Source organism: Desmodus rotundus, chromosome 5 (genome assembly GCF_022682495.2).
Source record: "Desmodus rotundus isolate HL8 chromosome 5, HLdesRot8A.1, whole genome shotgun sequence".
Classification (NCBI taxonomy): domain Eukaryota; kingdom Metazoa; phylum Chordata; class Mammalia; order Chiroptera; family Phyllostomidae; genus Desmodus; species Desmodus rotundus.
Window position 1 is genome coordinate 40,187,202 of NC_071391.1, and position 16,174 is coordinate 40,203,375.

The following is a 16,174-nucleotide window of genomic DNA, read 5'->3' on the forward strand; positions in this document are numbered from 1 at the left end:
TAAAAACAACGAACATTTACCTCAGTTTATATCATTTCAGAAACACTTGTCACCTTTATCAACTGACATATGAGAGGGGACCTGACCAAAAAAACAGAATTATCTTCTGGAGGGCAGGCCCCTTGTAGTACAGGCTTTCCCCCAGGGTGAGTGTTCTAGGAACCCATCTGTATCAGTGTACCAGCTGGTGGTGTTGTGAGAGGCTGTGTTTGGCTTCAGTGAACTTTTTTGAAGACTCTTTCAATACATTTGCCCATTTCATAATGGGTGATCTACAAGTGTATCTGCCCACACCATGCTGAGTGTTCAGCAGTTTCTGACCAAAAACGTCATGATCCCCGTGCCCTACCCTCTGTTATTCACCCGATCTCACCCTGAGCGACATTTTTGTTTCCCTGATGAAAAAATTGCTGTGTGGAAAAGGTGAAACAAAAAATAGCAGAAGTGCTAAAAGACATAAAAATCAATGAGTTCAAAAACTGCTTCAAGCAGTGGAAAAAAGTCTCGATAGGTGTATTGCTTCAAATGGAGAGTACTTTGAAGGTGACTGAAGTATAAACATGTATGAATAAATACTCAATTTTTTTGTAAGTATATTCTGGTTTTTTTGAGCCCTTCCTCGTATAAAGTCCCTGTTGTGATCTCTGCGTTTATACAATTATGAATTGCCTTTTTCAACCACAGTATTTACACACTTAAAAAAAAAAAAGATTTTATTTATTTATTTTTAGAGAGGGAGAAGTGAGGAAGGGAGAGAGGGAGAGAAACATCAATGTGTAATCAGTTGCCTCTCTCATGCCCCCAACTGGGGACCTGGCCTGCAACCCAGACGTAATACCCTGACCAGGAGTCAAACCAGCGACCTTTTGGTTTTCAGAACACCGCCCGACTCACTGAGCCACACTAATCAGGGCTATCATATAACATTTTAAACATACGCAAAAGAGTAGCCTAAGGAATCCATATTTTTCAGTGCCCAGCTGCAACAGTTATATGTGTTAAGTTATATATTATTTTGATACCTACCCCCCCTTTATTTTAAGGAAAGCCACAAAGTATAGTTTTATAATAACTCCAGTGGTCAGATGTATATTAATAAATCATTGGTTTTCTTTTGCAGGACACAGTTGATCTGTAAAACATGATTTGATCATTGTGATTCTTGTGTTACTGAGACAGCTTTGAAACATTTTTTGTTCAATATAAGAAGGCCGTGAGAGAATGCTTTTCTATTCTCGCTGTGAGGGTGGCCTGCTTCTCTTTCCTATTGTTTTAAATACCAAAATATAGAAGTATATATTTATATGTTTACTTCCTACTTTATTCCCAGTAGATTCAAAGCATGATTAGGAAAAAGATTATTTTGTTTTTTTTATTTTCCTAGAATTACTAATAGAACTGGTCTACCTTTTTAGGTCATTTTGCAGTTGGTATGAAACCAGCTGGGAAGGGCTTTCCTATTCTGACTTTCTTCGTCATTAGCAAGGCCTGGGAAGAAGACTTTGGAATACACGTATACTGGTGTCAACATGATTCTTTTTCCTCCCTCCATCAGAACTTTTTTGGGGGTGGAGATTTTTTGTGTGTAACTGAAGAATATGAGTAAGGGGACCTCCAAAAAAGGGAGCACTCTCCTGGAATTGGATCTGAGCAGCATTCATGTCGTTAGACGTGTTTGGGGAGCGTGCTTGATGAAGCTGCTGATAATTATATCGCATTCGTAATATTTAAATTATAGTCAAATGCATCTCCTTACTGTTTCTTCTTTCCTTTGGTTTTATTTGCTTTTTAAGATTTTATTTACTAATTTTTAGTCCCTGTGGGAAACTTCAGACCGGGGAGAAAAGAACTGACTTTCTCAAGGAGTGAAGCACCCTGAAAGATACACATAATGAGTGGAGAGGGATAGTATCTTCGAAGGACAGCTTTGGAATATCTCATAATTGATACATTTATAGTAAAAAAAATTCTAAGTGTACAAAAGCATAAAGAATAAAGTAAAATTTACTTCAAATTTCACCACCCAGCGATAACTACTTTGGACGTTTTGGTGGATATCCCGCGTGTCTATGCTGCTAGAAGAAGTTTTGAGGCAGTACTGGGGAAGGTCGCCAGGGCCCGTGCAGAAGGGCACTATCACAGTACTGGGGTGGGGCCAGCGTGATTTGTAAAAGGGACTTTATCTAGACGGGTGGAGAGTGTACATTCACTGACCCCCCTCTGTATCAGAATTCATCAGTTGCTACTCCATCTTGGGCATCAGAAGTCTGAAAAGCCCTTTGTTTCTTTTTACAACAACACATGAGCTCAGCTGACCCTGGGCGACTGAAAGTGCTGGGCTGCTTTTGTGAGGTGTCCTTTGTCCCGTGCTTCTCCTTTTGGCTTTTCGTTGTCTGAGTTCAGGAAGGAGTCAGTTGTTCACAGCTATGTCAGGGGAAGCAAGCAGACCATATAAAAGTAAAGAAGGAGGTGTTTCTTTTTTCTGTCTTGGGTCTTTCTTTCCTACTTTTTTGCCGCCTTTCTCAGGATACTCCTTCATTATCTTTTCCCCAGTAAGTTGCATGTTGGGCTTCCCTTCAGTGAATAACATGAGGTAGGCTACGGGGTGAGGCTGCCTATGATTTGGTGCTAGGAACTCAGGGCTAGGAAAGGGCATTGAGATCTCCTGCAGGAAGAGATTTGAGACTTTTGGGGATTTGGGGGGATAATGTGGTCTTTACCTCAGAGCAGCTGAGTCTTCCCAAGGCCTTTCTTAACAAGGCACGAGGCTAGCTGAGGAAAACTGATCATGTCCCCTTCCAGGCAACTTCTTGTCCGCTGAGCTGTTTTGCAGGAGTTAGCCTCATCTCAGCTGCAGGATGGGGTACATGAGGAGCTCGAGGTGGGCTTCTGTTTGTCAGAGCCCTCTGTGTGCTGGCAGGAAAGAGCATGGGGCTATTCTGTGACCTAATAATTAAACGGTCTCACTTTTTACTTTGCCTTCTTATCCTTACCTCCTTTAGCCCAACTCTATAAAGATTGGCTAGTGGTGTCTACGCAGAGGCTCCTGTGTTACTCTAGCCCACCTCTGAAGTGTCCCTGATCTGTTTTCTCTCTCTAGCTACCTCTGATCAGGAGTATATCTTCAATATGTGGATATAGCATTTGGAGTTCATAAAACTCTTTACAGACATTCTATATTTGGTTCACAGCATTGGGAGAAAAGCCAGCCAAGCACTGTGGGGCGGATGCAGTTATTTTTAGCTACCTTAGTGTTTCCTATTGCACAAACTGCTTTTTTCCTTCTGAGTCAATGGCACAAATGCATTGTGTGCCTCTGGTGGGCCACAGTGCTTTGTGCTGTTAGCTGAATGGACAGGGCCTAGGAGGCAGGCAGGTGATCTTCATGACTAGGTGAGTTCATGCCATCTTTACTCTCCTTTTAAGTGACTTGGTCTGAAAGCATTTATAATTTTAAAGTCTTAAAGGAATAAACAAAAATAGCCTTTTAAACATTTATTGGCCCCTTAACTCAGGCAGGGCTTAAAGTTGCTACCTTGTGAGGAACTCTAGAAACCTAAATTTTAAGTGATTTATTTTCTAATCTTTAAATCAAGGATATGGGAAAGTTCTCTTTTTTAGTTATAGATTTGGTAGAGTAATTTATGCACTGAGCAAATGTTTATTGAATGAATGCGTGCACGGAGATGTTATAACATGCAGTTTTAATAGATTGAGAATTTGTGGAATAGTTCTATTAAGCTAGACTTATGTTACTATCCTGCCTTTTCTTTTAGAATGCAAGACTTAATGGGTACAAGGATAAATGAAAGGGTCAGTGGATCAAGATTTTGTTACACGATAGAGACATCTAACCAAAGGAGGTTTTGCTTAGTAATGGAGCTGGAAAAATTGTTTGTTCATAGGGGAAATTGGCTAAAAAAGGATTCCTACACCATAACAAAATAAACTGAAACAAGATGGATTAAGAAGTTAAATGTCAAAAGCAAAAATTAATTCTTCTGGAAGAAAATATTGATAAATACATATCTGACTTCTGGGTTCTTTAACAAAGAACAAATTGTTCTTTGTTAATCCAGGTTACCCACCTCATCAGTAGGGTAGTGTATGAGAGTGTTGTCTCTCTACCCAGAACAATCTTAAAGCCAGAGGAAGCACAGAAATCATCAAGACCGGCAATCAGATCTGACAAATCAGGACTGAGGCTCAGAAAGGGATAATAATCGTGTGCTCAGGGTCATAGAGGAAGATAGCGACAGAGTCAGATCTGGGACCTAGACTTTCTGACGTACTCCTTGTGTTCTTTTTACTACTGTAAGAATTCATGAATTTGACAAACATTTTATGAGCATTTATATTATATGAGACTTTTGTGCTAGATGCTAAACATAATAATTCTTAGCACTCTGATTTTATCTCTATTACCATTTTATAGCTGAAGAAACAGAATCAGAGAATTAATTTAAGTAACTTTCTCAAGATCACACAACAAGAAAGTGGCAGGGGAGGATTGGAACCCAGGTCTATTTTCTTCCTGAGCCCCATCTTCTTTACACCACACTTGATATGTGTCCATTTCAGATGTTTTCTCTTCCTCTCTTGTTCATTATCCTTTCTGAAACTTATTCCTTAGTGTTCTGTTCACATTCCTCATCCCGTTTTGACTGACAGGCTAACCTCTGCTTCGTGGACATTGACAACCATTTCATTGAGCTGCCGGAGGACCTGCCTCAGTTTCCCAACAAATTGGAGTTTGTCCAGGAAGTCTCTGAGATTCTCATGGCGTTTGGCATTCCCCCTGAAGGAAACCTTCATTGCAGTGAGAGTGCCTCCAAGCTGAAGAGGCTCCGGGCGTCTGAGCTTGTCTCTGACAAGAGGAATGGGAACATCGCAGGCTCCCCTTTGCATTCCTATGAGCTCCTCAAGGAGAATGAAACGATCGCTCGGCTGCAAGCCTTGGTCAAGAGGACTGGGGTGAGCCTGGAAAAGGTAAGATGCTGTGTATAAATCTGTGACAGGTTTGGTCTGTGCTAGGGTGCTGTCCTGGTGAAATAAATTGCAGGGTGAGAAAGCACTCAGTTTAGGAAAAGGCACATTTGTTTTCAGTGAAAGAATGCTCTTGTACAGGAGACAGTGGATTCAGCTCTGGCAAACATTATCCTAGTAAATGCTACTTGAATCTAAATTTGGCATTAAATCTGGGTAGCATTTCACTTGGGCATCAAGGAGAGCCTGCTCTCGTTGTATGTGAACAACACCGCAGAATGACTTGGTTGGGTAATCCTTGTGTTCAGACCTCTTTCAGATCCACTGTCCTGTGAGTTTCACAGCAACCTAAAGCATACAGAGGAGGTGTTGTTAAATCTCTCTCTCTCTCTTTTTTTTTTGTAAAGCAAAGCAAGTGGGAAATTTATTAAGGAAAGTACACTTCCCAAGAAATGGGATTGTGCCATTTCCAGCCAGGGAATGGCTCTATTCTGTTGAAGGGTTATAGGATTTTTTAAAAAAGATTTTATTTATTTTTAGAGAGAGAGAGGGAGGGAGGGAGAAAGAGAGGGAGAGAAACGTTGATGTGCAAGAGACACATCGATTGGTTGCCTCTTGCATGCCCCCAACTGGGGACCCGGCCTGCAACCCAGGCATGTACCCTGACTGGGAATAGAACTGGTGACCTTTCAGTTTGCAGGCTGGCATTCAGTCCACTGAACCACACCAGCCAGGGACTTTTTAAAAAATACATATATTTTTTATTGACGAAGCTATTACAGTTGTCCCATTTTTTCTCCCCTTTATTTCCCTCCACTTGTACTCCCACTCCAACCAGCATTCCCCCTTCTTAGTTCATGTCCTTGGGTCATGCATCTAAGTTCTTTGGCTTCTCCATTTCCCCATACTGTTCTTAGCCTCTCCCTGTCTATTTTGTACCTACAATTTATGCTTCTTATTCCCTGTACCTTTTCCCCCATTCTCCCCCCACCTCTTCCCCACTTACAACCCTCCATGTGATTTCCATTTCTGTGATTCTGTTCCTGCTCTACTTGTTTGTTTAGTTTGATTCTTTTTTTAGGTTCAGTTGTTGATAGTTGTGAGTTTATAGTCATTTTACTGTTCATATTTTTGATCTTCTTTTCCTTAGATAAGTCCCTTCAGCATTTCATATAATAAAGGCTTGGTGATGATAAACTCCTTTTTTTTTTTTTTTTTAAATTTTTTATTGTTATTCAATTACAGTTGTGTGCCTTCTCTCCCCATCCCTCCCCCCCACCCCAGCCGAACCCCTCTTGATGATGAACAACTTTAACTTGACCTTGTTTGGGAAGCACTTGATCTGCCCTTCTATTCTAAATGATAGCTTTGCTAGATAGAGTAATCTTGGATGTAGGTCCTTGCCTTTCATGACTTGGAATACTTCTTTCCAGCCCCTTCTTGCCAGTAAGGTTTCTTTTGAGAAATCAGCTGGCAAGATTTATGGGAACTCCTTTGTACGTAACTCTTTGCTTTTTTCTTGCTGCTTTTAAGATTCTGTCCTTCTCTTTAATCTTGGCTAATGTAATTATGAGGTGTCTTGGTGTGTGCCTCCTTGGGTCCAACTTTGGGACTCTCTGAGCTTCCCAGATTTCCTAGAAGTCTGTTTCCTTTGCCAGATTTGTAAGGTTCTCCTTCATTATTTTTTCAAATAAGTTTTCAATTTCTCGCTCTTCTTCTCCTTCTGGCAGGCACCCCTATGATTTGGGTATTGCCATGTTTAAAGTTGTCCCAGAGGTTCCTAAGCCTCCTCATTTTTTTGAATTCTTGTTTCTTCATTCTGTTCTGGTTGGATGTGTTTTCTTCCTTCTCTTCCAAATCATTGATTTGAGTCCCAGTTTCTTTCCTGTCACTCTTGGTTCCCTGTACATTTCCTTTATTTCACTTTGCATAGCCTTCACTTCTTCCTCTATTTTACGACCATACTCAACCATTTCTGTGAGCATCCTGATTACCAGTGTTTTGAACTCTGCATCTGGTAGGTTGGCTATCTCTTTGTCACTTAGTTCTGTTTTTAGAGCTTTGATCTGTTCTTTCATTTGGGCCATATTTTTTCATCTCCATGCTGCTGTTGTGTAGTAAGTGACAGAGCCTTAGATATTCGCTAGGGTGGGGCAACCCACATTGCTGTGTTGTGGTGCTGTTTGTCGGGGAGGGGTCCGAGAGGGAACAATGCTGGTTGCTCAGTGCTTGGCTGGCTTTCAGTCACTTCCCTTTGCTACCCACAAGCAAATGGGCCCTTCTGGTGCTGATTCCCAAATGGGTGGGTTTGTGTACATTCTAGGACCCTGTGGGTCTCTCCAATGAACTCTCTTATGAGGCTGGGAGTTTCTCCCCCTGCCACAACCCTCATAGATTTTTATAGCCAGAGGTTTTTGAGGCTTTATTTCCCTGTGCTGGAACTCTGGGTCTGTCTTTCTCCCTAGTTGTTCCTCCCAGTTTATCCGCATGCAAATGTGGGACTGCCAGGTCCACCAGCCACTGCCTTGCTCCATATCCTCTCCTCCCTGGCTGACAGTCTCTGCCCCTCCTATCGGACTGGATGAATGTTTCTTCTTTAACTCTTTGGTTGTCGGACTTCCATACTGTTTGGTTTTCTGTCAGTTCTGGTGTTTTTTTGTTTTTAAATTTGTTGTCCTTCTTTTGGTTGTGCAAGAAGTCAAAGTGTATCTGTGTTTAATCTCTTTATTAGCTCAAGGAACTGAGGCTTAGAGAGCCTGAGTGTTTTACCTAACATCCAATGACCTAGTAAGTGGCTGAGCTGAGGCTAGAACTTGGTCCCCTAAATTCGAGTCCTATGTTCTTTCCAGGGGTGTATTTAGCTTTTTATTTTTTGACTTTAACAAGACTATCAGCTTTTTGCAGTTTTTCATGCTGCCCCAATTTCACTGTTAAATTACTTTTGTTAATTACATATGGGCTAATGTAATTACAAAATGGGCTGATGTAATCATTTTGTTGCACTATTTTTTTAAACGAATTGTGAACCATTTCATTTTCCTGCTTTATTTAGATAGTAGATCAGATATTTAAAAAAAAATCATCACAAGGACTTTCAGTCAAGATGGAGGCATAGGTAGACATGCTTTACCTCCTTGCATAATCACAGAGAGAATTACAACTAACCTCCAAACAAATAACACCCACAGCTGTTAGAAAATTGATCTGTTTGGGAATCCGACAACCAAGGATTTCAATAAGCCACACTCATCCAGACGGGTAGGCGAGGTGGAGATGTGGAGATGAGTGGAGAGGCGAGGATATGTGCTGTGGTGGGGAGGAGCAGCACTGGTATAACAGGCAGTCCCACTTTCACTAGCGGTGGATAAAAATCGGGAGGGACACCTTGGGAGCAAGCAACCCCAGCTCCAGACCAGATGCAACAGCCTGGGGTTCCAGCTCTGGGAAGATAAATCCCTTTAACTTTCTGGCTATAAAAACAAGTCAGGGTTGGGGCAGCAGAAGACACTGCCAGCTTTTCAGGAGACTCCACTTAAAGGGCCCACATGGTCTTAGAACGTGTGCAAACCTACCCACTCTGGGATTCACCACCAGGACAACACCTGGAAGGGTGCCAGTTGCATATGGGAAGTGGATGAAGTGACTGGAAGCAGGATGAGTGCTAGGCAAACATGTAGAAGCCAGGCAGTGGCAGTGTCCCCTCTCCGAGCCGCCCCCCCCACCCCCCGCCAGCCACAAAGTGCTGAAGTGGGTGCTAATCCCCACCCTGGCGATTACCTAACGCTTCGCCCCACATAATTTACAGATGCCTTTTCTAGAATAGGCCACACTACTAAGACAAGGAGTCAAAGCAGCTCTACTTAATACACAGAAACAAACACAGGGAGGCTGCCAAATTGAGGAGACAAAGGAACATGGCCCCAATGAAAGAACAGAACAAAACTCCAGGAAAAGAACTAAAGAAAATGGAGATAACCAACCTATCAGATGCAGAGTTCAAAATGCTGGTGATCAGGATGCTCAAAGAACTCAACTGAGTATGGCAACAACATAAAGGAAGAAATGAAGATTACACTAAGTGAAATAAAGAAAAATCTACTTGGAATCAACAGTGGAAAGGATGAAGCTGAGAATCAAATTAACAATTTGGAACACAAGGAAGGAAAAAGCATTCAATCAGAGCAGCAAGAAAAAAGAACTAAAAAAAAATGAGGATAGCCTTAGGAACCTCTGGGACAACTTTAAACATACCAGTGTCAGAATCATAGGGGTGCCAGAAGGAGAAGAGGAAGAACAAGAAATTGAAAAATTTTGAAAAAATAATGAAAGAAAACTTACCTAATTTGGTAAAGGAAATAGACATACAAGTCTGGGAAGCACAGAGAGTCCCAAACAAGTTGGACCCAAACAGGACCTCATCAAGACACATCATAGTTAAAATGCCAAAAGTTCAAGATAAGGAGAGAAACTTAAAGCAGCAAGAGAAAAGCAGAGAGTTACGTACAAAGGAGTTCACATAAGACTATCAGCTGATTTCTTAAAAGAAACCTTACTGGCAAGAAGGGTCTGGAAAGAAGTATTCAAAGTCATGAAAGGCAAGGACCTACATCCAAGATTACTATATCCAGCAAAGCTATGATTTGGAATAGAAGGACAGATCAAGTGCTTCCCAGACAAGGTAAAGGGTAAAGGAGTTCAACATCACCAAGGCATTATTACATGAAATGTTAAAGGGACTCATTTAAGAACAAGAGCAAAACTGTGAACATTAAAATGACAAAAAATTCACAACTATCAACAGCTGAATCTGAAAAAAACTAAGCAAACAACCAGAACAGGAACAGAATCATAGATATGGAGATCATTTGGAGGGTTATCAGCGGGCAGGGGGAAGGGAGAGAATGGAGGGGAAAGGTGCAGGGAATAAAAAGCATAATTGGTAGGTACAAAATAGATGGGGATGTTAAGAATAGTATAGGAAATGGAGAAGCCAAAGAACTTATATGCATGACCCATGGACTTGAACTAAGTGGGGGTGATTGCTGGAGGGGATGGGGGTCCTGAGTAGGGGGTGGGGCAAAGGGGGAAAAACTGGGACAACTGTAATAGCATAATCAGTAAAACATATTTAGAAAACATCATGGCCAGTTAATAATAACTATGTATGGTACCATTTGGGTACTAGAAATAGCAGGGTAACACTTTGTAAAGTACATGATTGTCTAACTACTGTGCTATGTACCTGAAAGTAATATAAAAAATATGAATGTAAACTGTAATTGAAAAATTGTAAACATAAAAAAATGCAAAAAATATCATGGCAGGTTATAGAAGAGCAGAGAAATATTTAGAGAGATTAAAAAGGTTAAAAAAGACACAGTAAGGAAAAATTCTTAGGGAGACAGATGAGGAAAGTGATATGGGAGAGGAAATCAAAGAGTTGTAGGTCCAGCTAGAGTCTAGCCATGCTGCTTTGCATTATCATTTTCTTGCTGACTTCCAGATTCCCTCCTTCCCCAGGCCCTTGAGATAAGTTGCACCTTTTTCTCTGTTGCTGAATCTCTCTCTGCCCATAACAGTCAGTTTCATTGAGTTACTGGGTACCTGCAAGTAGATATCTCATTTATCTCTTCTCCATGTCAGAATCCCTGTCTTTTTCTTTTTCTTTTTTCCCCTTCCCATTCTCTCTCTTTCTTTTTTTTTTTTCTTTCTCCATTTGCTGCAAAGTAAATGGCCAGAGAGAAAAAACCAAATGAGTTGCATTTCTTTGGGATAAAAGGAAAAACGTGTGTGTTCTCAACTGTCGTTTCTTTTTTATAGCTGGAAGTGCGTGAAGACCCCAGCAGCAATAAGGATCTGAAAGTGCAGTGTGATGAAGAAGAACTCAGGATTTACCAGCTGAACATTCAGATCCGGGAAGTTTTTGCAAATCGTTTCACTCAGATGTTTGCGGATTATGAGGTGTTCGTCATTCAGCCCAGCCAGGATAAGGAGTCCTGGTTTACCAACAGGGAGCAGATGCAAAACTTTGATAAAGTGAGTGTATCTGCTGGGGCGATGGTAATGCATGAAGATTTAACTGATGATGAGTTTTTCTTTCATAATACAGAGGACTCTTGAACAACTTGGGGGTTAGGGGTGCCAAACCCCTGCACAATCAGAAATTTGTGTATAACTTTTGATTCCCCCAAAACTTCAGCCGTCCCTTGGTATCTTTGGGACTTGGGTCCAGGATCCTCACGGATACCAAACTCTGCAGATGCTCAAGTTCCATAAATAAAATGGTGTAGAACAGTGCATACTGCTGCGTCCGTGGATTCCCAACTGCAGCTTGAAAATACTGTTTTTGACCTGTGGTTGGTTGAATCCCTAGATGCAAAATCTTGGGGGGATGGATGGAGGACCAGCTGTATATTTATTGAAAAATATATGCGTGTAAGTAGACTTGTGCAGTTCAAACCTATGTTGTTAAGGGTGAGCTGTATTATATGCTGGAAACAAGTTTATGGTCCCTCTGATGTTGATAAAATGCAAGGTCTGGTTGCTTTGGAACAGAGGTCTAGTTCCTACTGTCAGGTGATTTAACTAATGATGAAGAGATTTTGCCATTTGCTTTTCATAAACACCTAGGAAACTTCAGAGAAGAATTATCCTATTGGATCCTTTGGATGTGTTGCCTTTGCTGGTCAAGGCTGATGTGCCCTTTTCCCTTTTTCCTTTTTCGGTGATCACTGTCTGTTTCCTTGTCCCACCAGGCATCTTTTCTATCAGACCAGCCTGAGCCCTACCTGCCTTTTCTCTCGAGATTCCTTGAGACCCAGATGTTTGCATCTTTCATTGACAATAAAATTATGTGTCATGATGATGATGATAAAGACCCCGTGCTCCGGGTTTTTGATTCCCGAGTAGACAAGATCAGGCTCTTGAACGTTCGGACGCCTACCCTCCGCACGTCCATGTACCAGAAGTGCACCACTGTGGATGAAGCAGGTGAGGCCTCCCTGTTGCTGTACTTTTCAGCTTCTTGGATTATGTCCCTAATGTGTCCCTGTTCCTAAACACACCGGCTTTTTTCCCTGTTTCTGCTTTTGTGTAAGTTGTTCCCATAGCCTGAAATGCTCTTTCCTGTCTTTTTTGCCTGGTTAACTTTTTTCATCCTTAAACGCTGTGTCAGTTAGGAATTGGTCCTGTTGTAGGTAACAGAGAATCTAATCAGCAGTGGGTTAGACAGATATGGGGATTATTTTCCTCAAATTAGCAAGAGTGCAAAATTGGTGGTTGCTGGTGCTGGTTCATCTGCTCAACAGTGTAATCAGGAACTGAGGTTCTAACTTTATACTCAGCTGTCCTTAGTACATTGACTTTTATATTCATGCTGTTGCCTCATGTTTACAAGAGGCTTTTTATGTTCACATGCAGAGCAAGAAGAGGGGAGGTTGCTACCAGCTGTATTTTCCCTTGTATCAGAAAGCAAAAGCTTTCCCAGAAATTCCCAAAAACTTCCATTGTCTCCTAGGCCACAGCCATGTTATATGATTATACTTAAGTGCAAGGGAGGCTGTGAAAGTGAGTCATGAGTTGGATGTAATGTTAACCCTGAACAATATGGGGGTTCTGTTATCAAGAATGGGGTAACAAGTAAGCACTTGGTAGTGATCGAGGCAAAAAGCTGGTATGTTTGCTCTGTGAAGCCTTCTCTAATGCCCTGAGGCTGCGTTGGTGCGTTCCTCCTTTGCTCCTGTGTTGCTCTGTTCCTACCTCTCCTCTGTAATCTGTTCTTATGAGCTATCATTCATTAACTGGGAACAATTTAAGGGCAGAGACTGTATTTATTTTCTCACCTTCCAACTTTTAGCACTGTGCTTAGCACATATAGATGCTAAAAGTGGTTTGCTATGTGCGTGATTGAAAAGGCCTTTTTGTTCACAGAAGCCCTATGTAGATCAGTGTGGCTGGAGAAGGGTCTTAGTTTGAGGTGCCAGATTAGGTAGTGTGTTCACTTCCTTGTGGGATGTTTAGTGTCCTTGTAGCTGTTTTGTATATATTGTTCATTTGTTTACCAAACATTATAAATACCTACTACATGCTTAACATATGCTAAGTACTCAGCAAATGTTTACCCAATAAACAAACATGCCAAGCAAGCATTTTTCTAGGTTTTGAAGACACATCTGGTGACAGTTTAGACAAAGCTCTACCTTCATTGACTACATTCTCTAGCCTTCTGTCTTTCTCTCTCAGCTCTTGATCCAGGACTTTCATTAAGATGACAGTCCTCTTGGTTGAGGCTTGATCTGGGGACGTGTTGCCTATGCAAGCGGGCTGCTCTGACGTAGTCATCCCTGCCTCCTGGAACACATCAGGCTTCAGATTCCTGAACCCTGCCTGCGGGTTAGGTCCTGGGAAGCTCGATGGAGATTTTTACAAGACTCCAAGCTTTTTTAATAAAATTTTTAGAGAAACATCTCCGAAGCCATCAGTTTAAATCAGGACTGCCCAATCTTTTATGTGGTGCTATACTTGAAAACGACAGTATTTGTATATGGCTCCCTGGAATAAAGTGAGGAGTCTGCTTATAGCTGGAGGCTGTAAAGCGAGAGGCTCTGGTCACTTGAGGCACTGCTCATCTGCCCAAGGGTTGAGGCAGTCAATTCTTAACCCGTCTGTATGAATTTGTTGGACACCTAACACCACAGTGCACTGATTTGAATTACTCTGGTCTGTGTTGTGGCCAGGACATGCGTTGTCATGGCCAGTTAGAACATGGGGTTTGGGACGTGGAAGGGAGAGTTAACCCTCATTTGTATGACTCATTTCAGAAAGAATGGGTACCACAGAGACCCTCCAGGCAACTCTTATGCTCTGCTCCAGGAGTAATGGGAATATCTTTGTCATCGTTATATCCCTTAGTGTGTCCCAGAGAGAGGCACTATGAATACGCTAGAGCAGGGATTTTGCCCCGGATCCATAGCCTGGAGTAGTAGTTCAGGTAACTCCCCCCATCCACTGTGGACACTTCAGCTTCTCGAACCAGTCTGATTGGAAAATGGTAAAAGCATAACTAAAGGAATCTTTCTTGGAGATCCTTTAAAATGTTATACTTGAAAGGGATCTGGATGACAATCAATTCTTACTCGCTAATTTTATAGATAAAGATGTTCCGTTGGCTTACCACGTACCCACTGGACCTAGAGTAGTGCTTGGCACATTTTATCTTTTCCTTTTAGTGCTTGGCACATTTTAGACAACTGAGTAAGTTCTGTTGGATAAGAGTAAAGGTGGGGGAAGTGAGGAAGTTTCAAAGAGAGAAGGCAACTTTAACCTAGGATAACGGCAAGGCCGAAAGGTTAAGATGTTTTTACATGCTTAGAAAATACCAGGAGTTTTACCCGCTTTTTTTTTGTTCTTACACTTAAAAATTTTTGAGGTGTGACTGAGATGCAATAAACCGAACATATTTAAAGTTTTAGTATGTGTATTCACTCGCTTTCATGAAGAACTAGCAAACACACCCGTCACTCTCAAAAGTTTGCCATTTGTCATACCTTCATCCCACCTCCTCCCCACTCTCTCCGCAAATCCCACAAGCAACCACTGCTGTGATTTCTGTTACTGGAGAGCTTTCATATTCTAGAATTTTATAAACATGGAATCATACAGTAAGTACTCTTTTTTTTTTTTTTTTTTTTTTTAACTTTGGCTTCTTTTACTCAGCATAGTTATTTTGAGTCATGTAAGTAGTAGTATGCCATGGTATGGATATTACTACCATTTGTCTCTTCACTTTTTGGTGAGCGTCTGGGTGATGAACATTTGTGTACAGACGTTTTCTTTTCTTTGGGTAAATAGCTAGGAGTGGATCATATGATGTTTGTATGTTTACTTTTTAAAGAAACTGCCAAGTTGTCTTTCAAAGAAGTTGTGCATTTTACATTCCCACTAGCAGTGTAGGAGAGTTATAGTTACAGGCCAACATTTAGTTTGGTCAGCCTTCAATTTTGGCCATTCTGATAGGTTTGTAGTGGTATCTCATTGTGGTTTGGTTTCTGATGACTAATGATGTTGAACATTTTTCATCTGTTTATTTGCCATCCATCTTCTCTGGTGAGTTGCCTGTTTAAATTTTTTGTCCATTTTTAAAATTGGGTTGTTTATTTTCTTATTAGTGAGTTTTGAAATTTCTTTATATATTCTGGATGCAAGTCCTCTATCAGATATACCCTCTCTGCGGCTTGTCTTTTTGTTCTCTTAACAGTGTCTTTTGAAGAATGAACTTCTAAATGTTGATGATGGGGGCTAATTTATCAGTTTTTTAAAAAATTATTATGCTTCTGGTGTTGTAGCTAAGAAATTTTTGCTTCAGTAAGGTCACATAGATTTTTAAAAAATATTTTATTTATTTATTCTTAGAGAGAAGGAAAGGGAGGGAGAAAGGGAGAGAAACATCAGTGTGTGGTTGCCTCTCACACACCCCCAACTAGGGACCTGGCCTGAACCCAGGCATGTGCCCTGACTGGGAATCGAACTGGCAACCTTTTGGTTTACAGGCTGACACTCAATCCACTGAGCCATACGAGCCAGAGCAGGATATTTTTCTCTATATTTCCTTTGGGAAGTTTTATAGTTTTAGGCTTTTTGTTTGAATATATGATCAATTATAATTTCTATGAGTAGTGTAAGCATCAGCTGTGGAAAGGCTATTTTTTGTCCAATGAATTGCCTTTTTTTTCAATTTGAAAATAATTTATTGGACGTTTTTAAAAAGTTTGAACTGCAGTTAACACAGGCAGACTTAGTTTCTTTCTGTTTTACAAGATTTGACAATAAAAATGAATTACAAAAGAAGGCAGCCTTTTCTACATTTCTACTATTTAAGAATTGAAGACTGAGTTTACTTATACTAAGTATCACTTTAAGAAAACTGATTGTGCTGGGAGAAGTAATTTTCTTGACCATTTACGAAAGAGGCAGTGTATTAAACTCCCAGACCCCTTGCTTACAGAATGCACCGCCGCATCTCTGGCTGACCATAGCCTTTCTGACTTAGGTAGCATGTGCCAAAGTAGAGCCTAATGTGCTGTTTTCCTGGGTGGGCAGGTACGTTTCAAATAGGAAATTTGCTTGTGTGAGTATGTGGTTTGATTGAAGTTACTGCTACTTTGCATAAAATCTAATTAGTGGAAAGTTT

The 16,174-nt window shown here is 41.0% G+C and overlaps 1 protein-coding gene across 3 annotated transcripts in view; it reads left to right on the forward strand.

Annotated features, from left to right (window-relative positions):
- The window catches only part of DENND5A (DENN domain containing 5A), a 90,938-nt gene that overhangs the window by 43,171 nt on the left and 31,593 nt on the right, over positions 1 to 16,174 (forward strand). For all 3 annotated transcript variants that reach the window (XM_024558692.3, XM_024558693.4, XM_053924215.1), the window contains 3 exons: positions 4,672 to 4,989; positions 10,807 to 11,022; positions 11,742 to 11,976. In XM_024558692.3, coding sequence (XP_024414460.1) covers positions 4,672 to 4,989; positions 10,807 to 11,022; positions 11,742 to 11,976 — 769 coding nt within the window. The remainder of the gene's footprint in view (positions 1 to 4,671; positions 4,990 to 10,806; positions 11,023 to 11,741; positions 11,977 to 16,174) is intronic.